The sequence below is a fragment of the Cetorhinus maximus genome, chromosome 13 (assembly GCF_964194155.1).
Source record: "Cetorhinus maximus chromosome 13, sCetMax3.hap1.1, whole genome shotgun sequence".
Classification (NCBI taxonomy): Eukaryota; Metazoa; Chordata; class Chondrichthyes; order Lamniformes; family Cetorhinidae; genus Cetorhinus; species Cetorhinus maximus.
Genome location: NC_135891.1, coordinates 94,695,140 through 94,721,428, shown reverse-complemented (window position 1 = coordinate 94,721,428; position 26,289 = coordinate 94,695,140). Strand labels below are relative to the sequence as shown.

Genomic DNA, 26,289 nt, shown 5'->3' with positions numbered 1-26,289 from the left:
CTTCTAAACATGGTGAATTTTCACAGTCTAAAAAGCTACAGGATAGAGATAGAGCTTTGAGATAGAGGGGGCTTGAAGGGTAAGCTGTAGAGATTTCCGCAAAAAAGAGGAAAATTAAGCTATTCATTATCTCATCTCAGACCGAATCATGCAACGCCTAAATAAACACAGAGATAAGAACAAAAAACCACTGCGGATGCTGGAAATCCAAAACAAAAACAGAATTACCTGGAAAAACTCAGCAGGTCTGGCAGCATCGGTGGAGAAGAAAAGAGTCACCTACTCCTTTTGGAAGGGTTGATTCTACACATGTGGACTGAGCACGAGACGTCTATTGAGAATACACTCTCAGGAGAGGCCCATGTCCCAAAAAGAAATTGCAAGCACCATCCCTCCTCAGCAGAGGCATGGGAGGCAGGGAGAGCTCCACTTGGTTTTAAATAGTACACTGCCATCCTTCCACAGCAGAGGCATGGGAGGCAGGGAGAGCTCCACTTGGTTTTAAATAGTACACTGCCATCCTTCCACAGCAGAGACATGGGGCAGGTCCATCTGGTTTTAAACAAGAGACTGCAACGGGCAGCAGTGGACCTTGGGGTTAGCCTGAGGAGGTCAAATGTGGTCTACAAAGAAAGGTAACACCAAAAGCCAGCAAAGTCAGCCCACAAAATGCTAAGGGAGAGAAGCGATATTGAAGGAAGAGAGGAGTGTTTACAACTCTATCTTCACTTTTATGTAAAACAAAGCAGAATAATAATTAGCATCAGGTCTCCTCCCACTAATATATTTTGAATCTGCCTACTGGAACACAGGAGGAGTGCACATGAAAGCACATGCGAAAGACACAATATCCAGTTCTGATCACAAGCCTGTTGTTAAACTCTCCCTCCCTTCCCTCCCCCATCAAGTTACACTATCACAATGATTAGATATTGGGAAGTGCAGGCAAACTGCTGGATGTGAAACACTCAAAACTGCTTATAGGAGCAGGACAGCTGTACCCAAATAATACCCAAGACAAATGTTTGTAACATAAATCTTTGTAAAAGGTGAAGTATTAACTTAATTTCGTTGCCATTCCTTGATCCTTAAGATTTCCTTTTTCATCTCTACTCCACCCTACTCTAACTATTCTTTACTTAGAAAACTCTTTCTTCGTTGTCAACGTTAGTTCAGTAGTGGCACTCTCGCCCAATTCAGAATGCAGTCTGTTCAAGCTTCACTCCAGGCACTTGAGCACATGATCCGGGCTGATATATCAGTGCAGTTCGGAGGGAGTGTTGCACTGCGGTAGGTGTCATTCATTCTCTCAGGAGGATGCAAAACATTCCATGGCACTTTACAAAGAGCAGTGGAGTTCTCCCAGTATCTTGACCAAGATTTATCCCTCAGCCATATTGCTTAAAAGGCAAATTATCTGGTCATGTATCTCAATGCTGTTTGTGGGGCATTGCCAAGTACGAATCTCCCTACATTACAACAATAACTACACTTTAAAAGAGACTTAATGAGCTGTAAATTACTTTGGGACAGCCCGAGATGGTGAACGGTGTATAAATGCAAGTCTTTACTCCGCATCCCCGCCCCCTTCTGACCTCCTGTCTTTTTTTAAAAAAAACCTTTTTGTATCATTAACCCTATTTTGGTCATATGCCTCTTTTAATACTTATTTTAATTTCTTCATTTAGGAATTCCACATTTTCTGCACCCCTTTAACACATGGAAATAGCCACACACCAATGATCTCTTGTTTGGAACTTACGTTACTGGAGCAGAATTTGGACCAACACATCCACTAAACATTTACAGTGTTGCTTTTGCCTGTGTGGAACAGAGTGAATGGTTGAGGTTCTTGTGAGGTGCTCTTGGAATACTCAGCACAGGATTTCCCGCTGCAGGTGAGCTGAGGTGGCAGCGCTGCAGAGGCTGAGGTGGCCACACATTGAGGGGCCAGGGAGAAATAGGCAATGACAAATGCACGGGTATGATAAAAGCAAGATTGAAGACGCAAAAAGAGTCAGCACAGGAAAGAAGAGCAAGGGGAGAAAATGGGGAGCTCTAGGAATGGAGCAGAAAACAATACCAAGGTCATTGAGAGAAGGAAAGCCTAATGAGAGGAGGTGATTGTTAGCTTTTGCTTTTAGTTCATGGAACTGTTGCATTTTTTTATATAAATATTAATTGCCAGAGTATATCGATAAATGGATTAAAAAACTAACAAGGCCATTCAAAGACCTTTGGTAGGGTGGAGAAGGATAATCAGACAGTGAAGTCAATGCTCCAAGTACTTCTTGGTTTGTTTTTATTTCACTCATTCATGAGATGTATCTGGGTGTCATTGGCTCGGCCAGCACTTATTGCCCATCCCTAACTGCCCTTGAGAAGGTGCTGGTGAGTTCACTTCTTGACCGCAGTCCATGTGGTGTAGGTACATCCAGAGTGCTGTTAGGGAGCGAGTTCCAGGATTTTGACCCAGTGACAGTGAAGGAACAGCGATATATTTCCATGTCAGGATGGTGAGTGGCTTGGAGGGGAACTTCCAGGTGCTGGTGTTCCCATGTGTTTGCTGCCCTTGTTCTTCTAGATGGTGGTGGTCGAGGGTTTGGAAGGTGCTGTCTAAGGAGCCTTGGTGAATTCCTACAGTGCAACTTGTAGATGGTACACAGTGGTGGAGGGAGTGAATGTTTTGGATGGGTTGCCAATCAAGTGGGCTTTGTCCTAGATGATGTCAAGCTTCTTGAGTATTGTTGGAGCTGCACTCATCCAGGCATCACAGTCCCGACTTGTGCCTTGTAGATAGCGGACAGGCTTTGAGGAGTCAGGAAGTGAGTTACTCGCCACAAGATTCCTAGCTTCTGACCTGCTCTTGTAGCCATAGTATTTATATGGCTAGTCCAGTTCAGTTTCCGGTCAATGGTAATCCCCAGGGTGTTGATAGTGGGGGAGTCAGTGATGGTAATGCCATTGAATGTCATGGGGTTGGATTCTCTCTTGTTGGAGATGGTCATTGCCTGGCACTAGTGCCGGAATATTTAAGTTAATCAGAATGCTTCATGCTGTACAGACACAAAAATGTTTCCTTGCTGCACACTTGTTTGTCTTTTGTGCAATTTTTAGATACACAGATGTACCTAGATCATTAAATGCTTTGCACCTGACTGCAGCCATGAGGTGTTGAGGCCTAACTCCCTCAAAGACACACTGTTAAATTTTACAATGCTAATTTGTTGAACTAAGGACAGAGAGGGATCGCTGTCAACCATGAAACAGTACATACAAGAAAGAAAATCTTCAGCCAGCAAGTGTCACAAGCACAAATTGCTGCTTTTGTTTTGAAAGCTCCCAATCAGGAACCAGCAAATGCCACAGAACAAATTGCTGGATTTGTCCCAAATTTCTTTTGGTCACCTTCTCCTTTCTCACTCAAGTCACAGCTGGGATTAATTTTTCTTTAGAATTACATTAAAAACAAACCCACTAGACTCATTTATAAAATTAGTCATTCAATGCCAAAAACGCCTGCAAAAATATTCCCTCACAATGGCCTCCTCTTTTCTCTGGGCCTGTTATGCTTTTGTAACATGGGTAACACCTAGAAGTATCACCTGCTTCTATTAATTTCAAAAAGGTAACACTACTCTGTCCTACCACCACTGCTGACACTGTGGCAAGTTGCACAGCTCCAGGCACTCAAGCTACTCCCGTCTCAACTTGTCTATCAGCGCTGCCTTATTAACCTCAGCTCAGGAATTTCATTCAGCCCCACTGTCAAATTTTCCCGCTGGCCCAGCAACGCTGAAGGGCCTCACTAGCCCTTTTGAAAAAAATACAGGAGCTGTCTTAACAAAGTTTTGGCACCAGCCTTGAATCCCCGACTCTTCACATGCCCTGCTGCCCCTTCTCCCTCAGCAGCTATAAGGCCACTAGTTTACACATGAACTGACACTGGTAGTTATCATTATAACTGTCAACACTGGAATTTATAATGGAAGGTGCTGGCACAAAAATTGCTGCTAAAAGAAAGCTAAGCGATGCGGACAAGAAATGCACAAAAACACAAGTTTTTTCAAATATTGGATATTAATTTTTTTTTTAATATTCACAGGGGAGTTCCCTCAGTCCTGACCAATATTTACCCTTTAATCAACATCACCAAAGACAGACCATCACATTCTGTTTTCTTACCTTTATGCCTCTGTCAACACCTCCTTTAGCCCTCACCACTACCATTAACACCCCTTTGTCCTTTTGTTCATGGCATCTTTGTCAATCTCTCCTTATCGTTAGCCTTCTATCCAGCTTCACTTGCTCAACCCCCCTTAAACTGTATAAATTTCATCACATTTTTACCTCTTTAGCTCTGAAGGAGAGTCACACGGACTCGAAACTTTCACTCTGTTTTCCTCTCCACCGGATGCTGAGTTTTCCAAGAAATTTTCTGTTTTTGTTTCAGATTTCCAGCATCTGCAGTATTTTGCTTTTACCTTATTGTTATCGATTAACTGATCATTATCACACTGTTGTTTGAAGGAGCTTGTTGTGCACATATCAGGCTGCCATGTTTCCTACATTATAACAGTGAGTACACTTCAAAGAATACTTCACTGGCTATAAAGTGCTTTGGGGTGTCCAGAGGTCACGAAAGGCATTGGGCTGAATTTTTAGCTCGGTGGGTAGGCACGCGCCTGACCCAACCAGGCGTAAAATGACACGGGATGACATCGGGTGAGCATCTTGGCGTCACCTCACACTCACGTGATATTTCGGTCGGCGGGCGCGCGCCAGAGTCAGTGTGCCTGCCGACAATTAAAAGGCCTGTTAAGGCCATTAAAAAGGTAATTGAAAGAAATTTTTCACTGCCCGTCCAACCTTACGGTTGGCAGGCAGGCAAAACGGCCAAGCGGCCTTTGCATTTTTATTTTGGAAATCTCATCCACAGGCGGGATGAGGTTTCCAACATCAAATTAAAAATAAAATAAAAATTTTAAAAGTTATTTAATAACATGTCCCTGCTTATGTGACAGGGTCACTTGAGGGGGACATGTTTCATAACATTTTTAAGATCTTTATTTATTTATTTTGAAAACTCCATCTCCGAGACAGCTCTGCGCCTCAGGGAATTTTCAAAGTTCGCACTCGCCCTCCCCACCTCCGCACAGGCAGCGTTGAGCGCTGTCGCTTGCGTTTCATGCTGGGTGGGCCTTAATTGGCCAGCCCAGCGTGGAATCGCGGTGCAGCCCCCAATCGCGGGCGGCTTCCCAACCGCCCCCGCCAAGGGCAAAATATTCTTCCCACTATATAAATGCTCTTCCAGTGATTCTCTTGCGGCAGTGCTCACAGCGAGTTCCTGTTCTAGTAACACGGGTGCAAGGCCATCTTGTATAATCAAGGTCTCTTGATTTAGTTATTGGCTGAGTCACTGTGCTGTTTTTCATTAAGTTGTTATCTGGGGCATTTTACTGGATCTTTTCCAAATAAAATTCCTCTCCTCTGTCCGTTTCTGCAAGTAAAATCATTGGCCCTGAGTATTTGCATTTAATTTTATTACCTGCTCTCTTTAAAACCTATGGCAGACATGGTCAGTCTTTTGCTGTTGGGTACCAGGTACATAAGGTGGTCTTGTGGCGCAGTGGGTAGCGTCCCTGCCTCTGAGCCCAAAGAAGTTGTGGGTTCAAGTCCCAGCCCAGGACTCGATGGCCAAGGACAGGGCATTCATAACATGGCCAAACAGGTCAAGCATCAACCTGTGAATCCTTCCAACACACGCCAATGGCAGCCAGTAAAAGCGGGAGAGATTCCTGGTCAACCACGGAGAGAAAGTTGGAGCATCTACCACAGCAACTCAGATTCCAAGTGAACTGTAACACACCATCACCAGACACATGCCAAGACTGATCAGCGGGATGAAAGAGTCATCCATCATACACAAACGAGCAATACTATTTAACACTCTCCATCCACCAACCCTCTCCCACCCCCCCCTCAAAACCATTTCTCTCTTCCCCCCACCTTGCACACCCCCTCCCCCATCCCCCACCCCTTCCCCTGGACCAAGACAAAGGGATATTTTAGAAAGATCTCACGATCTTCAACGGTATAATTCCCATTTCATAAAAGAAAACTTGCCCCAAAGGTTACTCCACCAAAGCTGCAGAGTGGAATGGAAAAAAAAAGGCTTCACCTGTTCAAAACTATGGGGCCTGGAGGGGTCAAAGCCTGCAGCTTTCCTGGTGAAACTCTACTGATCGGACGCAACCTTCCCCAGTCCTCCTGGGCCTCCAAGTTCAACCAGCTCAAAAAGGTGCAGGAATCAGTTTTAGTGCTGAAACTCGGAGGATCATCATTTGGCTGGGATACACAAGATGGAACAGTAATATACTCCAGCATCAGGCGGAGGAGGGGTGATGGGGGTAAGGAATTTAGTAGCACTGAAGAGCTTTAGCCTCTGGCAACATTAAGAGCAGAATTATTATAGGGTTGGGCAGAAACTCCGATGAGGACATTGGAGTTTGACAGCACCACAGCAAGGGTCAAATAGTTTTCACTGGAAACATTTTTGTTGGGAAAAAGGTTTTTTGCACAGCTGCATTAGAATATTTTCAAGGTAACTGCATAAAACAGGGCTGAGTGCGAGTTAGCCTTTGCAAAATACTTAGCTGTAAAATTTTCAGTGTGTGCTTTGAGTTTGGAAAGATATTCTCAAATTATTTCAGAGCACCAGAAAAATAAATACTCTATTTTCAAGTTAAGTATCTAGTACTCTATTTTCAAGTTAAGACTCTAAGGGGTGGGCAATTTTGAACTCAAATAAAATATGGCACAGATGAAGTTAAAGTCTCTTGCTGTGCGTGTGTCAGTCTCTCTTTCTCTCTCTCTCTCTCTGGACTGACTGGTGCTTCCATTGCAGCTTGGGAAGTGAATTATATAAACAATTCGTCCCTCTGAATTTTCATTGTAAAGAAATTCTCTTCTCTAATCAGCTCCTTTCACAAAATTACAGAATGCAGAAGGAGGCCATTCAGCCCATCATGTCTGGCCAGCTCTCCGTAGATGCTATTTACCTGCCTTCTCCCCGTAGCCCTGCACATTCTTCCATTTCAGATAACAATCCAATTCCCTCGTGACTTTTGTGCATTTCTGTCTCTTAAACCCGCCTGGGACTTTACACTGGATATTTTTTCTGTGTTCAGTCATCAGCCACTCCCAGGAGCAGACCTCACACATGCTGAAACAGGATACCTTTTACTTGCCCAATAGCTTGATAAATGTAGTGAGACCAGAGATCAAAAAGTCCTGGGCACCATAACTGACTCACACGCTGCCTCCTTTCTTGTCTTTGGTAGGAGGATGAACATGAGCAGAAAACGCCTCCAGCTACAAACCACTAGCCAGATTTATTCAATAACAAAGCAAGTAAATGAATAGGGCTTGGTACAAGCAGAATGTTAGAACCTTCACTAATCCCTTGAGCAAAGGTTTGTACGAACTCTCCTCATTAAACTGATCCTTGAAATGAGGTTTCTTTATTTCCTTCATGGAGCTATGTTACCACAAAGTCTATGACATGGTCTCTGCATAAATCAGTCTGAAGCCAGCAATTAGGCATTCCTGTCCAAAGACAGCCTCAAGTTGCTTCAAAGGTATCCCAGAACAAAAGATCATTAAAAAAAAGTGTATCTAGACCAGATGGTCAGCCATTACCAGCTTTCAAAAGGGTGCTTGCCCATACAAATGCAGCTTCAAATCAAACTTATACTGTAAACAGCCCCACAAGATGCTTGTAATCAAACTGTTTGACCCTATCACCTGCAAATGAGGTCCCCAACCAAGTACAGTATCATCGATCCAGACACAGCAATCAGTCTATCCTACAAACCCTACACAAAAGCTAGAAATGGCCAACTATAAGCCTCTATAGTGTGAACCATTAAGAAACAATCTTGATTCTCCAAGCTAACAAGAGACGCTTCAAACTGTGTGGAACACGTAGGGAACAGTCTCCAAAAGGCACAGTCTCACGCTCACACTGTAAGGGACCCCCTACATTGCTGGTGATGAGTGCCCACACACATGTTCCCTGCTCCAATAAGCAAAGTAAGATTCAGTAGAGAACAGGGGAGACCAGTTTGGTGGTGGTGGTGGTTGGTGGGGGCAAGGGGGGAAGCATGATTGTTCTTTAAATTATCAAGAGACACAGGTAAATGCAAAGTGAAAACCTGTTTAACTTGAACAATTAGTACGGGACAGGATTCTCAGGCACAAAATTTAGAAGCCTCAAGGGTAGAAAACCATTTTTTGTCATCTCAGGACAGCAACCATGTCAAAAAATTCACTGATTTGAGGTCTGAAATTTCTTCCAATTAAATTTTGGGGAGACCGAAGCCACCTTCTTCCACCACCAACTCCATCCCTTTCCCGGTTTACTGTCCGAGGTTGAACCCAACTGCTCGCAACCTTGCCATCTATTTAACCGAGCTGAGCTACCACCCCCAATGTCTGTACCATCACCACCTCCTAATCTGTAACATCATCCATCTCCATATGTGCCTCAGTGGATCCACTGCTGAAACCCTCATCCATACCTTTCTTAACTCTAAACTCACAGAGTCAAGTTGAGCAGAATGGCTTCTTCTCAACTATAATGACAATAAACTGTACAGGTTGCTGACCAGGCAAGTGTCAGTTGGTAGCACTCTTGCCTCAGAGTCAGAAGGTTGTGGGTTTAAGTCCTAATCCAGACTCCAACACAAAATCAAGGCTGACACTTCAGTGGAGTACTGAGGGAGTGCTGCACTATTGGAGATGCTATCATTCAGAAGAGACACTTAACTAAGGCCCCATCTGCCCTCACAGGGGGACGAGAAAGATTCCATGGTATCATTTCGAACAGCAGGGGAGTTACCCCAATGTCCTAGTTAATATTTATCCCTCAATCAACATAAAAAAAACAATTATATAATCGTTATCACATTGCCGTGTGCAGGCTGGGTGACGTGTTTCCTTCATTACTGCAGTGAATGCACTTCAAAAGTAGTCCATTGGCCATAAAGTGTTTTGGGATATCCTGTGGTCATGCAAGGCGCCATATAAATGCAAGTCTTTTCTTCCTTTCAGGCTATGATGTATTTTGCTATCGGCCCACCCAATGATGCAGAAGTGTGAACAGACTGATTAAAGGGCTGGGCATGTTACCTTCCGAACCTATAAACATTAGAAAGGGTTTTGTGCAGGAGGTTGGAAAAATTGTTAGCAGATGCAGTTTGCTTAGAAGGCTGTGAATGCACAAGATACATTTTCAAACAAGAATAGAGAGAGGAAATATCTCTTAAGATGGTCAGACGGGGGCAAGTGGCATATAGATACATATTAAAGATAGCAGCGCAAATAGATAAGGCCACACAGAAGCAAAGAGAGCCTTAAGAGGCCTCAAATATAACAGTAAGGAGGTAATCATGAACTTGCACAAGATTTCAGTTAGGCCACAATTGGAGTGTTGCATTCTGTTTTGGCTAGCCCATTATAGGAAAGATATAAAGACAGCAATGGAAAAAAGAACAGCTTAGATATTTACTAAGCTGTTATCAGATGAATGGGGAGGTTACGGTTATATAGAGAGACTTGAGAAGCAAAAAAAAAAAGCCTCAACTGGAGTTTAGAAGATTAAAGGATAACGTGACAGATCTTCAAGATTGTGAGTAGTTAAAATAGGGTAAGATGTGAGAGGTTGTTTCCACTTCGGTGAGACAGTGCAGAGACAGCACAAATTTAAGGTGAACATAAATAAAATTAAAAGGCAAAGTTAGAAATGTGTTTACGTAGAGATTGGTTAGATTGTGGAATCCTCTGCCACAAGCTTGTTGAGCTCATAAATTCTTCTGAAAAGGAATTAGAAAGTTGCCCAAAATAGAATAATTTGAATGGTTATGGGCAACAAACAGAAGTGTGGGATTAATTTAGATAACTGATGGATAAACGCTCAGTCAGGCCTGACAGGGCAACAGCCTGCTTCTGTGGTGTAACATTTTATGATTCTATCGCCCATTATGGGCAGGAAAACTAGCAAGCTGCAAACTCCAGAAGATCAGAAGGACACAAATACTTTTTTTTATCAGGCACTGTTTGTGGCAAAATATAATTCATGCTGGCAAAACAGCAGAGAGCACTTTGTTTACCGTGGAACCATATGTCGCACAGGCGGACACCATTCGGCCCGACTCCATGCCAACTCTTTGTGACAGCAATCCAAACTTAATCCCATTGCCCTGCTGTCATCATCTGTCACATATCAATTCCTCCACTTCAAATATTCATCCAATTTTCCCCTGAAAGATGAGACAGTCTCTTCGCACTCAAACTTTTGGGATGAGGTGTCGAATTGCATTTTGAAGATCGACTGAACGGCCCTTCTAATAGGAGATAATGGCCTGTATTTCACAAGTCGAGCAGTGCCCTATTCACTGTGGATGTCTAATCCTCTCCAACAGGAGATCATCTACACGGTTACCAATTCCATGAACAACAACAGAACACCGGAACCAGGTGAAATATCAGAGTTTTAATATACTCATTGACTGTCATCCTGATCCTAAAATATCTGGAAACAAGAAAACCACACACCACAGCAACTTAAGGGTACCAAGGTTACAACATACAAAAGAAAGGGTGCGAGATACTGCCACACACTATTCCCACACTCTCAACTGTCACTCAAATACTCAAAGAAAATACTTGTCAATCATCCACTAGTCAAAATCATTGACCAGATCGTATTGAGACTCAATGTGGGCTCTGATCACAGAAGAGCACAATTGGCGTGATATGTGTAGTGCATCAGGTTCTTGGGAACAGTAAAGAAAACACGTTGGCTTGTACATGGTTTTAACTGAGCTCACATCAGCACTTGATAGCCTAAGTTGTCCATGATTATGGATGTTATTGGGAAAGTTCAGCTCCTTAAATGCTTCCATTAATGTACAACAGAGGAATGATGATAAAATGGTCAGAATGCCGGGGCGGGGGGGGGGAGAGCAAACTTTTACTTAAATAATGCCTTTCACATTCTCAGGATGTCCAAAAGGGCTTCACAGCCAATGAATTACTTTTGAAGTGTAGTCACACTCTATATCAGAAACTATGGTAAGCCAATTGCATCCTGTAAGATCTGACAAAGAGCAATGAGGTGATTGCCAGTTCAGGCATTTTAGTGGTTTTGAAGAAGTGGTTCAACATCTCATCTAAATCTGACAGTGCAGCATTCCCTCAATATTACACTGAAGTGGTATATTTTAGTCTCAAATCCCTGCACTGGGGCTTAAACCCTTGCTCTTCACTCAGAGATGAGAATATTACCAATAAAACAAGCTGACAGAAACAGTAGAGCCATCACCATCTTCAAGGGTGTGAAGCAAAGATGCATTCAGGAGCCAGGGAATAAATGCATATTACGTGTCTGCTGAAGTCAAATCTGGCAAGGTGCAAGACGAGAGTAACAAAAGCACTCACCAGCAAATGTTTATACATCTGTGGCCATGCAACGGTAGCGCAATCTGGAGCACAAAAAGATTAACAAACTGTGTGTATCTATAGAATTTGGTGCTCTCACATAGGGAGTTTCAGTCTATCCATCAGGTCAAGGCTCAAGATCCAAACTATATCCCGGAAACAGCTTTGTGCTTTAGGGTATGTGAGGGTATCTATGATTGTGGATTGGTGCGCGGCACATTCTCTGCCATTAAAAATTAAATCAGAGGGATCACAGTAGCAGAAGTCACAGGGGAGCTGCTATAGGTTAAAAAGGAAAAAAAATCAAAAACCTGAAGCACTGATAGCGGGGAAGCTAAACCAAAATGATAAGCTCATAGGGAAAGAATGCAATTACCGGTTCGAAAAAATTTAAAATCACAACTTATGTTCCTGCCCTCCTAACTTCTCATATTATGACACCACCACCTCCTTCTATGCCAACGTTTTTCTGATCAACCCACATGTCCTTCTTCACTTTACATAGTCTTAGCTCCAATAGCCACTAGCAATATGAACTGATTAATTGGGATGATTTCACTGGAACGGAACAATTATTTATAAAGTTCCACAGCAAGAAGTCTGGAACATTCTCCTGAACACTGCAACCAATGACCTCACCAGAGATGGGCATGCTTTTCATACTTCTGATCCATGATTCAAACCACACTCTTGTAAACAGTCCAAAGTAAACATTTGACAAAACATTTATTATCCCCACAAAACAATAGCAGCAACTCTAGGAGACAGCTTTAAACACCTTGCAATTATCATAAGGTTTTGAATAGAAACTTCAAATTCTTCCATCAAAAGTAATCCAAGAATATTAGACTGCAACATTTCTGAATAAAATGACTTTTATGGTCAGCTCCCTCCTGGAAAGATGGGAAAACGAGAGGAGCAAAAAGTTCATTTAATGATGTTATCCTTGGAAAACACACAAATTGTAAAGCTCTTGGAAATCACACAACTATGTCAAAAAACATGTTGTGGTGTTTAACCATGTCACTCTTAAACACAAGATCGTGTACTTGCTCTTCTTGGAAAATAGACACAATCTTGAACAATTAACAGTCCTGGACTACTGAATTGTTCTCACTTTCAAAATTCTTTACTTTTGCTAAATGCACTGTGGTGGAGTTGCTCGACTTAGCCGCTGTCTCAGCTCAGCTGCTGCTGAAACCCTCATCCGTACTTTTGTTACCTCTAGACTCGACCATGTCAACACGCCCTTGGCTGGTCTCGCACACTCTATCCCCCGTAAGACATGAGGTAGCCCAAAACTCTGCTGCCCGAGTCTTAACTTGCAGTAAGTTTCATTCCCCTTTCACCCCTGTGCTTGTCGACCTACGCTGGCTCCCAGTCAAGCAACATCTTGATTTTAAAATTCTCACGCTTGTTTTCAAACCCCTCCATGGCCTCCCCCTTCCCTACTTCTGTAATTTCCTCCAGACCCACAACTCTCCAAGATACGTGCTCTTGTAATTCTGGTCTCCTGTGCATTCCCAATTATACCTGTCATTGGTGGCCATGCCTTCAGTTGCCTAGGCCACAAGCTCTGGAAGTCCCTCCATACACCTCTCCACCTCACTTTCCTTCTTTAAGGCATCCCTTAAAACCTTCCTCTTTATCCAAGCTTTTGATCATCTGACCCAATATCTCCCCATGTGACTTAGTGTCATATTTTGTTTTACAATGCTGTGAAGCCTTGGAATATTTCATTACGGTAAAGGTGCAATATAAATATAAAGTTGTTACCACAAATAAAGACAAGAGTGACAGGGGACAGGACCCCATAATATCCAAAGTCTTCATCTCCTACAACACAACTGTAGGTTTATCAGTATTGTATTGTTCCAAGACCAGATTCCTGGGAAATGCACTTCATATTTAATCTTAAATAACAATGATTAAACAACACTTCAAACTCTGTACATTTTCTCCAAAAAAAAGCTTCTTGTTTAAATGTGCTGGCATTAGCTAACATGATCTCAATACGCCAACTGTAGGAAAGAAAGTGTTTTCCTTATACAATCAGGTTTTGATAAATGCACATTGAGTTCAGCAAGACAATATAATTCACAAATAAGAAGAGCTATTGTTGGGAATAATACATCAGAATTGTATATAACTTAGAGGTTGTGCTACTGGGCCAGCAATGCAGAGATCACAAGTTCCAATCCCACAATGACAAAGTAGGAAACTGAATTTAGTAAATCTGGTAATTTGTGGGTTAACATGAAAAGAAAAAACCATCATGAAAGCTGCAGGATTGTCAGAAAAACATATCTAGTTCATTAATGCTTTTCAGGGAAGAAAATGTATCACCCCCTACCCAAATTCAACTGTTCAATGCATACATAGTGGGCTCTCTGCTTAACCTACCGTTACACATGGTTCCGTTTTATGCAGCAGCTAAGTTTCACCACAGAGTCCCGTCTCTCCCAGCTCACTGCATCTTCTCTCGGTGGACTTCAGTGTGAGGTGTCTCAGAAATTCAAGACGACCGTTAATGATTTGGCTTCATTTTTGAGGGAAACTACAACACAATGAAGGTGGATTGCTCTTGCAAACAGTAATTATACAGGGCTTAAGTGCAAAGCTGAAGCAAATGGGGATCAAAGTTGAGTCAAAAAGTGTTTGTAAATAACGTTTAAGAGATGTCATGCAATCTTGCCCAATGGCGCCGCAAATAGATACACTGAGCTCTTGAGGGTAGTAATGGGCCTGAGTTCAGTCATAAAACATGCCAACTTCTGGATCTCAGCAGATCCCTGACTGAGTCTATGCAATACAGAAAAGGCTCCTTTGTTGTACTGAGATATTAGCAGATTTGTTCCTCTGTTTCCCCCTGGCCTTTTTGAATTTTCTATTCTTATCCCACTTCCTTGCAGTTCGTGATTTTTGATGCTGCCTTGTTCTTCTCATTTATAGTACCTCTGGTCAAGTCTATTTCCTTTCCCCCACCACTGCAATGATTTTGCTGTGGTATTGCTGCACGCTTCCATTGGCAACAGCGCCTCACACAAGTGAACATTCTTTATCCAGGCATCTTGGCAGGTGTCGGGCAGCATAGCAGCCGAATCCAATCCTATCCTCACGTAACGTCCACACTCAGCAAGGTATCACTGGGGAGCTGGACTTTCCCTTTGTGGTCTGGCATGTCAGGGTTAACTGTAGTGCTGCACTGTCAGCTTTGCTCAGAGTGACTAAGTTGCTGGAGGCCACAAATCAAACTTGGGGCTTGCTTGATCAATATGACTGTGTCACACCGCACTGGGCAGAAGGGCCAAGCTGCAGCGCACACTCTAGTCACAGAGTAAAAGAAAACCTCAATGAAAGCCAAAACTACACCTGCTCATAGGTAGCATTCTATTAGTGGAAATTCACACTGATCTAATCAAAACTGACAGCAACAGTTTTTTCTAAAGTGTCATATGCACTGATCTCAAAAATTAAATTAGCAGCTCCCCACAACATACCTGAAAGCAAACAACTCAAGTAAAATCCCTCACACCAGAACAAAACAAATAAATCTACTCACAAAACAGAAACAACTTCACACAAATCCAGGATTAAGTGACTAGGCTACCACACTCTTGATTGCTGCCTGCATCCTAACTAACATCAAGTCCCATTCACCCATCCCCCGTGCTCGCTGATCTACACTGGCTCCAACTTAAAATTCTCGGGCTTGTGTTCAAATCTGTCCCTCGGCTTTCCTCCAATTCTGGCCTGGAGAGGGTTGACGAGGGTAGAGCAGTTGAATTTGAGCATTATGGATTTCAAAGGGTGTTCAATACAGTACCTTACAATAATTAAAACTTGCTAGCAAAATGGAAGCCTGTGGATTAAAGGGGCAGTGCCTGCATGGATAAGTGACAGATAGCAGAGCATAGCGGTGAATGATTGTTTATTTCTATCCTGTCTGAAAAAAACAGAGGTGTCCCCCTGGATTAGTATTAGAACCAATGTTCTCTCTAAGCTGCGCAGCCACACAGGAATCCAACAGCTCCTGGGCAGTCCATACACAAGACGGCCCTTCAAGCCACCATGCATGTGCAGCCGTGTGAAAAAATTTCAAGGGCCTGTGCACTTGAATTGCTTGCGCCCCACTACAAATAAAAAAAACGGGTAAATTCATTAGAACCACTGTCCTTTCTAATTCACATTAATCTCTTGGGCTCAGGTAAACAGGACATAGTTTCAAAGAACACAGATGACACAAAACTTGGAAATGTAATAAAAAATGAGAAGAATAGTAAAAGACTTCAGGATATAGATAGGCTGATGAACAAGCAGACAAATGGCAGATGAAGTTTAATGCAGAGACGTGAAGGATGTTATAATCTGGCAGGAATATAAACTAAATAGATTAAGTAGATAAAGCGATTGTAGGAACAGAGACCGGGGACAGGGGTGGTAGTGTACCTATACAAACCTTTGAAGGTGATCAGACAAATTGAGAGGACCTAGGGGATTTTTGGCGTTATAAATAGAGGGATAGAGAACAAAAGCAAGGGAGTTATGCTGAACATTCATGGAACTTTGGTTAGGCCCTACCTGGTATCTTGTGGCAAATTCTGGGCATACACTTCGGGGAGGAGATGAAGGCCTTAGAGAGGAGATTTACTAGAATGGTACCCGGGATGAGGTACTTCAGTTAAGTGAAGAACCTGGAAAATTGGGAATTGTTCTCCCTAAAGCAGAGGTGACCAAAACTTCATAGCAAACCCAACTGATAAAGAGGTGGAGGGGAGATTTGACAGAGGTATTCAAAATCATGAAAGATTTTGATGGAGTAAATAGGGAGAAACTGTTCCCAATAGCAGAAGGGACAGTAACCCAGAGGAGACAGATTTAAGGTAATTGGCTAAAGAAAACAGATAACGTAAGGAAAAATGTGGTGGGAGAGTAGAGGAATAAGATTAAACAATAACTCTCAAAAGGAAATCAGATAAATTCTTGAAGGCAAAAAATTTGCATGATTGAGGAAAGAGCTGGGAATGGGACTAACCAAATAGCTCTTGCCAGCAGCCAGCATAAGCACAATGGGCCAAATGGCCCCATCCTGTGCTTCATTCTTCTACAACATGCCTGATTTCATCACTCTGACATTGGCAGTTGTGTCTTCAGTTGCTTAGGCCCCAAGCTCTGGAGTTTCTCCCAAAACTTCACCACCTCTCCCTCCTCCTTTTAGTCACTTCTTAAAACCTACCACATCAGCCAAGCTATTTTAGTTTAGGGAGTCTGTTACAAATTTCAGGTCTACCTTAGATGGTCAAGTATCTGTCACTGGTCTCTTGCATAAGTAGGTCCATATCCCTCACCATTAGGAGGTTCCATTCACTACTACCTAGACTTACAGCAGTGCAACACAAAAGTAAAATACTGCGGATGCCAGAAATCTGAAATAAAAACAAGAGATGCTGGGAATACCCAGCAACTCAGGCAGCATCGTGGAGAGAAAGAGACATTAAGGTCAAGATAACTTTTCATCAGAACCAGGGTACAGCAGCAAAACCCAGGCGATGTAACAATGACACTCCTTTGGTATGTGAATGAGATATTGTGATCCTAACACGTGTGTTTCTCCAATCTTCCAACAAAGTGTGCTGATTAATATTTCAGTGAGACGAGGCCAAATACAAATCATTTAAGTTGCTTAATTTTACAACAATAACAATTTGTATGTAGATACCGCCATTAATATAGGAAAATGTCCCAAGGTGCTCCACAGAAGCATAATCAATCAAATATTAACACCTAGTCAAAAGAGGGGATATTAGGAGAATAAAGGTTTGGTCAATAAAGTAGGTTTCAAGCAGGGACTTGAAGAGGGAATAGAGATGTGGAGAGGTTGAGGAAGGGAATTGCAGAGCTTACGGCCTCCAATGTAGGCAAAGTAAGTTGAAAAGGCACAAGGCCAGAGTTGGAGAAATGTAGTTCTTGGAAGTGAAAGGGATGGGGAGAGTATAGAGATAAGGAGGGATGAGGCCATGAAGAGATCTGAACACAAGGATGAGGATTTTAAGTGAGGCTTCAGTGGACCAGGCATCACTGTAGGTCAGTGAGCCCAGGGCTCACATGCACTAAATGACTGCAGTAAATCTCAATTTATTTCACCTTGACAATAAAGAATAATAAGAATCCTCCATACAGTTAGTCTAAGTTACACTTTCCCCATCACTGAATCAGGCCAAGTTTATGCGAGGCTCTGAGGCAGACAGCCTTTGTCAATAAATCTTACCAACTGACCTTGTATATGTGCTTCGCTCTATTGTTGCTTCTGAGACCAGGAATTTGAGGGTTACTTAGATGTTGAGCACTCAGAAGCAACAAAATAAATATTCAAGGTCATCCCACTTCATCGCTGTCCAATTTATCCAGCTCCCAACCCATTGGGTGGAGGACCATACATGTGGATGCATATATTTGGCATCTCCCAACATCTTGTGTAAAGGCCCACTGGAACTGTCTGAAACAAGTCAACAACTTTCCACATTGTCCTGGATTAGAATGGCTGGCCCAGCTGGCTTGACCACATAATTCTTGCCCTCTCCTACAGCACACACACACCCCCACCCCCGCAATAAACCTCTAGACTCATTTTCACTTTATCTTAAACACTATCTTCAATATGAACCATTACCAAATTCTTCAATGGCAAAATGGTTGAAAGAAAATCACAAAATGCTACAAAGGTCTAATCCAATTAAGTTTTTAGCAATCTTGTAAACATCCATACACAGTGGGGGGCTCTGTAGAAACCTTTCATTCAACGGGGTGAAAACAGAGAGAGAGGGGGAGCAGGGAGGGAAAAGATTCTTAAATGTTCTTATAAGGATGATACAAGTTTCCTAATCCTAGAAACTTCTCAAGAACCTCCCTGGTATAGCTCCTGGAAGTACCAAGTGAACATAATTAAACCTACAGCTTTAAAACCCACAAGCTTAATAAAACAAAGCTTCAAATAGAATCCTACAAAATGGGATTCTATAGCGAAGGTTGCAAATTAAAAATATAACATTTCTTGTACAGGTAATCCAGCCTTTCTGGACATATTTTATTAAAAAAAATCATTACTCCATAAGGAAAATGCTAAATCTTTACCTGGCTGTAAATCTAGTCTGTTTATCCAACACTACATTTATCCATTATTTTTAGAAACAAATACAATACGTTACAATCCTGACAAATTTACTTTACAAATCTGGAAGTTGAGGACATGATTGCCTGCGCGCTTTTTAAATTTACAGCACAGTGCTGATCAAGCTAAATTAATACAAAGCAGTTCACAGCATTTGAAGGCAGACTTGCATTTATATAGTGCTTTTCACAACCTCATAACATCCCAAAGGCCAATGAAGCACATTTAAAGTATAGTTACTGCTGCAATGCAGAGAAATGCAGCAACTGATATGCACAGCAAGGTTCCACAAAGAGCAATGAGCTAAATAACCAGATCATCTGTTTTAATATGTTGGTTGTTGAATAAATATTGACCAGGAGAACTCCTCTGTTGTTCTCCAAATAGGGCTTTTTTACAACTGCTCAAGAAGGCGGGTGGTGCCTCAGTGTAACACCTTATCCGAAATGTGGCTCCTCCAACAGAGCAGCACTTCCTCAACAGTGCACCGGAGTGTCAACTTGTTGTGTGCGCACTCAAGCATCTACAGTGGGCTTGAACCTCTTCTGTCTCAAGAAGCAAACCAGCCATTACTGAGCCACAGCTGGAATATTTGATACAAAGATCCTTTGACTTGAAATCTAATTAACCGCACCTCCCCACTCCTGTTCCGAGGAGAAGGGGAGGCATCATAGTATCTTTACAGTGCAGGAGGCCATTTGGCCCATCGAGTCTGCACTGGCCCTCTGAAAGAGCATTCCACCTAGTCCCACTCCCCTGCCTTATCCCTGTAATCTTGCACACTCTCCCTTTTCAGGTAGCAATCCAATTAGATGATTAAACATTATTAAATGCCTAATCTAATTCAATCCAATCCAAGGGTATATCAATCAGGACTCCCACTACGTCAGCTAACAGTACATATGTGAACTTTGGGTGATCAGACGATCAGGCTTAGCCACCCAACTGTCAACAGTGACTGCCCTTGCTCAAACATTAAGAATCACCATTTGATGAGGTACCTACAGGTTCCCACCACTTGTAGATTCAAATCCCAGCAAAAGTCACCAACTTCAAGAAAGAGTAAGAAAAGAAAATTGAAGATTTTTTTAAAAATTCAAAACTTTTAAATTCAGGCAGACTTTTAGTTGAAAGTAGCCAGAGAAAAAAGCAAATTAGCCACATTTCAAGTTCAAAATCAAAGACAACAATGATGTAGAGAGCATGTCATCATTTGTGCAAGCATTTCCATGAGCAAAATTGACCAGATAAAAGAACAGATTCACAAGGTAGTTATGGTCAACTTCGCCAATTAAACTATGCTTCGTATCCCACACTGCCCAGAAAGGACTCTATTTGTCATAACTGGAGCTCATTTTCAGGCTCTGAAAAATGATGTACTTAATCCATAAAGAGAATCAAGAGAGCCGCTTGGCAATATGCTACCAATAATTAGTTTTTTTTGTTGTAAATATTTTAACGGGGCAGTTCTACAAATGAGATGGAAAACTACATTCCTTTGATGTAAATTCAAATATGCTTTGCCATGTAAAATTAGTATCAGCAACTGCTGATTTGTTTGCACAGTACTGGAAGGAATTTAAAATGTCACAGTAATCCATTCAGCAGCAGCCGCTGTTGTTAGTCATTGTGCTATGTTACAAACATGAAGATCATCTTAAAGAGCCTACATGTTGGTTTACAAGTTAAAATCAAGATACCCAAAGTGACATTAGTCAGGTAGTCATGTTATATTTGCAATTAGAATATTCTTTCAACGACTACATTAAAGTTGTTTTTCTTTAAACTGTCCCAAAGGAAAATATATTTAGAAATTTCAATGGATTCCAGACTGTCAACTTGTTAAAACACCAACTGGGAGGGCCCAATCAAACTTTAATCTTGAAAGTCTTTAGTTATGTGCAAACACTGAGAAATCTTATATCATCTATTTACACTATGCTTTCATATTTAGTACATACTTCAAGATGTGATTTAGTAGGCTTCACTAAATAGTTTATTGTGGTTGCTAATAATTTGAGCACCCTAATGGTTATGCTGGATTGCTGCTAAGCAGTTTGCTTGGAAATCATGAAGATTTTTTTTTAAATGTTAACTGCCATTTTATTTCTGTAGGGCTCCTTACACAAAGTCCTTGCCTCATTCTTCTTCTGAAGACCAACCACTAAATCTTATCTTTAATCTCAACACTGAAACAGAACCCGTAAAAGCCAACTCTTTCCTTATTAAATGCTTAAGCTTCAACCCGCAAAACAGCTAATCTGATTCAGTAACTCATCCTGGCTTCAGGGATTAGTCGGCCTTGCATAAAGATGTACAGTAGTTAGCTTTTTCCAATCAGGTACCTGTCAACTAAAACCCAAATATATATATATATATATAGATAGATAGATAGATTGACCCCCCTCAATGGTTTAGATGAGGGGTGGTCAGCATTTGCTTTAATGCATTAGGTGCTTTTAAAAAAATTTTTTTTTTCTTTGCACACGGGATAATCGAGGGTGAATTTAAGACATTCCATCAGTCAGGAGCCTGCACTCTCCTCACGCTGCTGTACGCGAGTCGCCCCGGAGGCCTGAGGGATCTGCAGCTAAAATGCATGTGGGACAGCGGGAGTGGGCGAGCCAGCAGCCGCCTCGGCGGTGACTCTACCTGATTGTCCATGGCGTCGCCCTCGCCGCCCTCCTCCTCCTCCTCCTCCTCCTCCTCCCCCGGTGCCGGTGCCTCACCCTCGGCCGCCTGCACAGCTCACACTCGCATTGTATCCCAGGCCAAGCCCGGAGCGGAAGCAGCGCCGACTTGTTACATTGACACTCGGCAACGTTCCAAAACAGAACGTCGTCCCGGCCAATCGCGCGGAGCCAGGGCCAGGGGCGGGGCCGAGCAGTCGGGGGGTGACCCATCAGCGTCGAGCGAAGGCGGGATTTCCCCTCGCCGCGCGCCCGCCCCCCCACCTCTCGCTCCACTGACTGATTGACAGTTGGGCTGACCAATAGCAAGGAGAGACTGGAGCTGCTCGGCTGGTTGACCAATCATCGGTAGCGAGAGGGGCGGGACCTAATGGCCCGCCTCAAGCACCCGCCAGGGATTGGCTGCTCCCTTTACGCGGAAGTGTGGATGGGGAGTACTGGTTGATTGGGGATGTGTGGATTGTTGTTCCCCATTCTCTGTGGGACTGGAGTTGGCGCAGAGCCACTGGCAGGGAGAATAGGAGGGTGAGGGTGGGATATGGGGATATCCAATCAGGATTAGTTAACTCTCACCCTCAGGCGGCATAACTTTTGGGTCAAGCTCCAAGGATGAGCAACTGAGCCAGTTTAACTTCAGTGGTGGGGAAACTTCTAGAAACAATAACTTGGGACAAAATCAATAGTCGCATGGACAAATGTAGGTTAATTAAGGAAAGCAAGCATGGATTTCTTAAGGGAAAATCATGTTTAACTAAGTTGCTGGAGTTTTTTGAAAGCGGTATACAGGGAGGGTTGTTGAGGGTTATGCTGTTGATGTGGTGTACATGGACTTCCAAAAGGCATTTGATGCAGTGCCATACAACATATTTCCAAATTTTCACTATCCTTTATGTGAAGTACCTCTTGACATCACCCCTGAAGGGTGTAATTCAATTTTTAAGGTTATGCCCCTTTGACCCATACTGCCCCAAAGATAAAATAATTTCTACCTTATCAAATCCTTTAATCATCTTTTTAACTCCTAAATTAGATCACCTGTTAATCCTCTATACTCAAGGGAATAGAAAAATGTTCTATGCAACCTGTCCTCGTAAATAACCATTCTACCCTGGTATAATTCTGGTGAATAGGTACTGCATGCCCACCAAAGCTAGTCTACCCGCTAGTCTACCCTTCCTGAGGAGCAGTGCCAGAACTGAACATTGTATTCTAAATGGGGTATAATTGGAGCTTTATACAACTGTAACATAAATTCCACCTCTTTGTGTTCCAGCCCCTTTGAGATAAAGGCCAACATTCCATACGCGGATCTTCAATCTCTATGTTCCTTCACAATTCCTAACTTCTCACCATTTAGTAAATGTTTAGATTTATCTTCCTCAGGTCCAAAGTGGATAACCTCACTTTCCAACACTGGACTCCATCTGTCAGAGGTTTGCGCAACCATTTAATCTATCAATGCCCCACTGCGACTTTCTACTCTCATGTACGCTACATATTGTGTCACCTAACACAATGTTATTTGCAGACCTAGATATATTCTTTGATAGAAGTTCAACGCAGCTGAATGATACAGGAGAGACATTGGAGGAAGGTGGTTTTGGTCAGCCATGTCAACAGTTGCAGACAGGTTGAGAAGGGTAAGGAGAGAGATTACCATGATCACAGTCCTAAAAGATGCCATCTGTCATTTTGATAAGAGCCGTTTCAGTAATTTGGCAGGAGTGGAAAATGGTTGGTGGGATTAAAACATGGGCGACGGGATTTTCTGGCCCCAACACCAGCAGGCATTGTCGCAAGCGGGATGGGAACGTTTGGAAAGGTGAACGGCGATGATGCCTGCCCGTGTCGGGGCTGGAAAATCCCATCCAAAGTGCCTGGAAAGATAATCACTCAACAGGGATTCACCTTAGGACTTCTTTCACTTTAATTCATGACCATGTGCTCTGTATTAATAACTTGTCAGGAACGCCCCCAGTTGATGGTGCTGCCTGTCAGCATATCAGCGCCATCATAAATGCTCTACCACCAGCTGCTTGGATACAAAGCAGAGCAGACCTACAGTGCCGTACAAGGTGCAGATTTTACTAGGACCATTTAAGCACTTAAAGCCAAGAGACTCATGTTAACAATTATAAACCAGCTACTTCATTCCATTGTGCTATTCAGGTAACATCTAGGAGAAACACTAACTTAGTTTTAACAGTTTCACTTTAAACACTGGCATGGAAGGAAAGGACAATTGTCAGAAACTCAAGGCACATACATACACTCTTTAGTTTGGATAAAATTATGGTTGTAACAAAGCTGTTCTGCACCAGGTATTATTGTTGACAAGATTTGGAAGTGGCTTAAATTAGTAGTGTAAATGGGACCTTTGTGAAGTGATGCACCCAGAAAAGCGTCTGTAGATAACTGGATATTTCTGGTGGGAAAGGGGAGGAGCGGTAAGCAGGATTATTAATCCAGTGTTTAAATGTGGAAGTTTAAAATAAATTAGAGCAGCATGGTTATAATAGTAGGATATTTTAATTATCCAAAAACACACTGGGATACCAAAAATATTTGTAGTGAGAGTGCGGAGGGTTTTTTTAATTGTGTTCAGGGCAGTTTACTTAGTCAATATGTTGCTGCTCCCAACAGGAAAGAAAGCACAATCTGATCTGGTTCTAGACAATGTAGCGGAGCAAATAGCTTATCTAAAAGTAGTGGAACAGTTGGCATGTGACCATAGTTTAATTAGGTTCAGCGTTAGAGGGAAAAATCGATGATGGTAAGGGCACTTAAATGGAAAATAACAAATTATATGTGATAATGGGTACCTTGCTCAGATTAAATGGAATTAAAATAATGGCAAATAGAAAGGTGCATCATTAATGGGAAATACTTAAACAAGAGGTGGAAAGGGCACAAATGAAGTTAAAAATTTCATAGGTATTGTATTAGATATCCCTGAGGCTCAATATCAGTGGACTTCACAAACCTCTACAATTGGGAGGGCACTTTTACTGATGAACATCTAGTTAAACAATAGCATGGCATAGTAACCCTTTGGAATTCATGTATACCGACTACTATAATCTTACACATGCCATTATCCAGATTCTCTTGTCTTTATGGAAGGCGGAATGAAAAATACGCTAGCAAGACGAGGCACAATTGTAAATCACAATTTATTTTACATAAAATATTTAATTACAGTTTTCACAGTGAAAATCATCCATTCACTATCAGTCATGTACCATCAATACAACAGTGCATCCATATTGTCATTCTGGATTAAAGCTGCGCTTCAAGACCCCTGTTTCAAAGTATCTGGCCATTTCTGAAACATCCATGAGAGCCTAACAATGACATGTCTCTTGAAAGTTCATTAAAACTCCAGGTCACTATTGTTAAGACTAATCCCAGACTGCTGGTTCAGTCAAAAATGCTGTATTTGATGTACAACAAATTATAAATTAGTAAAATTCTGCTCAAACAATGCCAGCAAAACCCAAAAAGTTATCTAAGCACATCTGTAGAAAAATAATAATTAAGGTTGGGGAAGGACTGATAAGAGGTAAAAGAAATAAGTTTGTGATGGAGATTAAGGGAATGGAACAAACACCAAATAAGTAATTGTCTCAGCTTTTGCAGAAGAAGTGGATATTGAAATTATAGAACAGCCAGCAATGAATTCTGGGAAAACCAAAAGGATTAATATTAATATTCTGGGGAATTGGGTTAATATTAATATTCTGGGGAATTAAAGATCACAAAAAAGTGAAGGAACCAGAAATCACAAGTGACCGATTGACAGCAGAACCACAAATGTCATATATTTGACAGCAATGCAAGAGACAGATTAATGGATCACAGTTGTTTGTGAAGTCCGTGAAAACAAATGAGTTGGTTTATGACCCACTGGCTGTCGCTGATTGATAAGAGATGTGAACTGGGCAGGAAGGTATACCTTTAAATATTTGAAATTTGACCATCATAGTTACTGACGCATGCTTGTTTATTTGATTGACACCTAGGAAATGTCCCAGAATGACAGAGATAACCATTTTTTAAAGGACATTTAATCCCAGCACGGGACTTGTTATCGGGAAATTTAAGATATTGTAAAAGCCACGCTTTTCCTTCCCTTCAGACAGCAAATAAGTTGAAGTCAGTTTGATTAGTTTGAGGCAGGAAAGCAGGAGGGACAGGTCTGGGGTCAGAAAGAAGAGAGTCCAGAATAAAAAGATTTAGTAATCTTTTGGAAGCCAAATATAAGTTGTAAAGAACTTCAGAAGCAGGATGAACGCAGATGGCCACTCACCACTAGCTTCCAAGGGAAAGGAAACAGCTGGAACCACAAAGTCAAATCACTTGCATGTCAACTGTCCATGTCAAACAGGCATGTTGTATAAATTCTCAATGCAAGGAACCATACCCTCTCAAATTCTACTGAAGTCTAAACACCCATTTTATTTCTATACTTAAAAGAGATGTTATGTTTTGGGGTTTTATTTTTCTGGGTTTAATAGTGGACTCCAAAGGCAGGAATTTTGGGCACTGCTGAGGTCTGAAACACTATCCAGGGATCATTATAAATATTAAGACCATCGGGAGGCAGTTTGGAACCAAAAATATCGGCATCGGCCAGCATGCTGGTTTCCCAACTCTGTTCCTGGCATTAATCATTTTCCACAAAGCAGGAAACCAATTAGACTCGTGTTAAAGGTTAAGGAAGTCGACTGGGATTTTCCAATCAGCCTCCAGTTTCCTGACACAACAGGGGGCAGGTCACTGGAGGTGGACAGCACTCCAGGCAGGAGTGACCCTCCTCTGCCCTCCTGGGTGGGGGGTGCAGCCAAAGGCTTCCCTGTACAGGGATTTCCCCCACCCCATCTTCGTGTTGAAGCAGCCTCTTATTTACTTACCACTTATTACAGCCAG

At 42.2% G+C, this 26,289-nt stretch overlaps 1 protein-coding gene across 2 annotated transcripts in view; it reads right to left on the bottom strand.

Annotated features, from left to right (window-relative positions):
- mllt1a (MLLT1 super elongation complex subunit a) overlaps nt 1-21,489 on the bottom strand; it is an 85,080-nt gene extending 63,591 nt beyond the window's left edge. For both annotated transcript variants that reach the window (XR_013578492.1, XM_078555840.1), the window contains exon 1: nt 21,323-21,489. Coding sequence is in view for 1 of the 2 variants with exons in the window: in XM_078555840.1 (XP_078411966.1) it covers nt 21,323-21,334 (12 nt within the window). In the remaining variant the exon portion in view is untranslated. The remainder of the gene's footprint in view (nt 1-21,322) is intronic.
- Nucleotides 21,490-26,289: the final 4,800 nt, after the last annotated feature.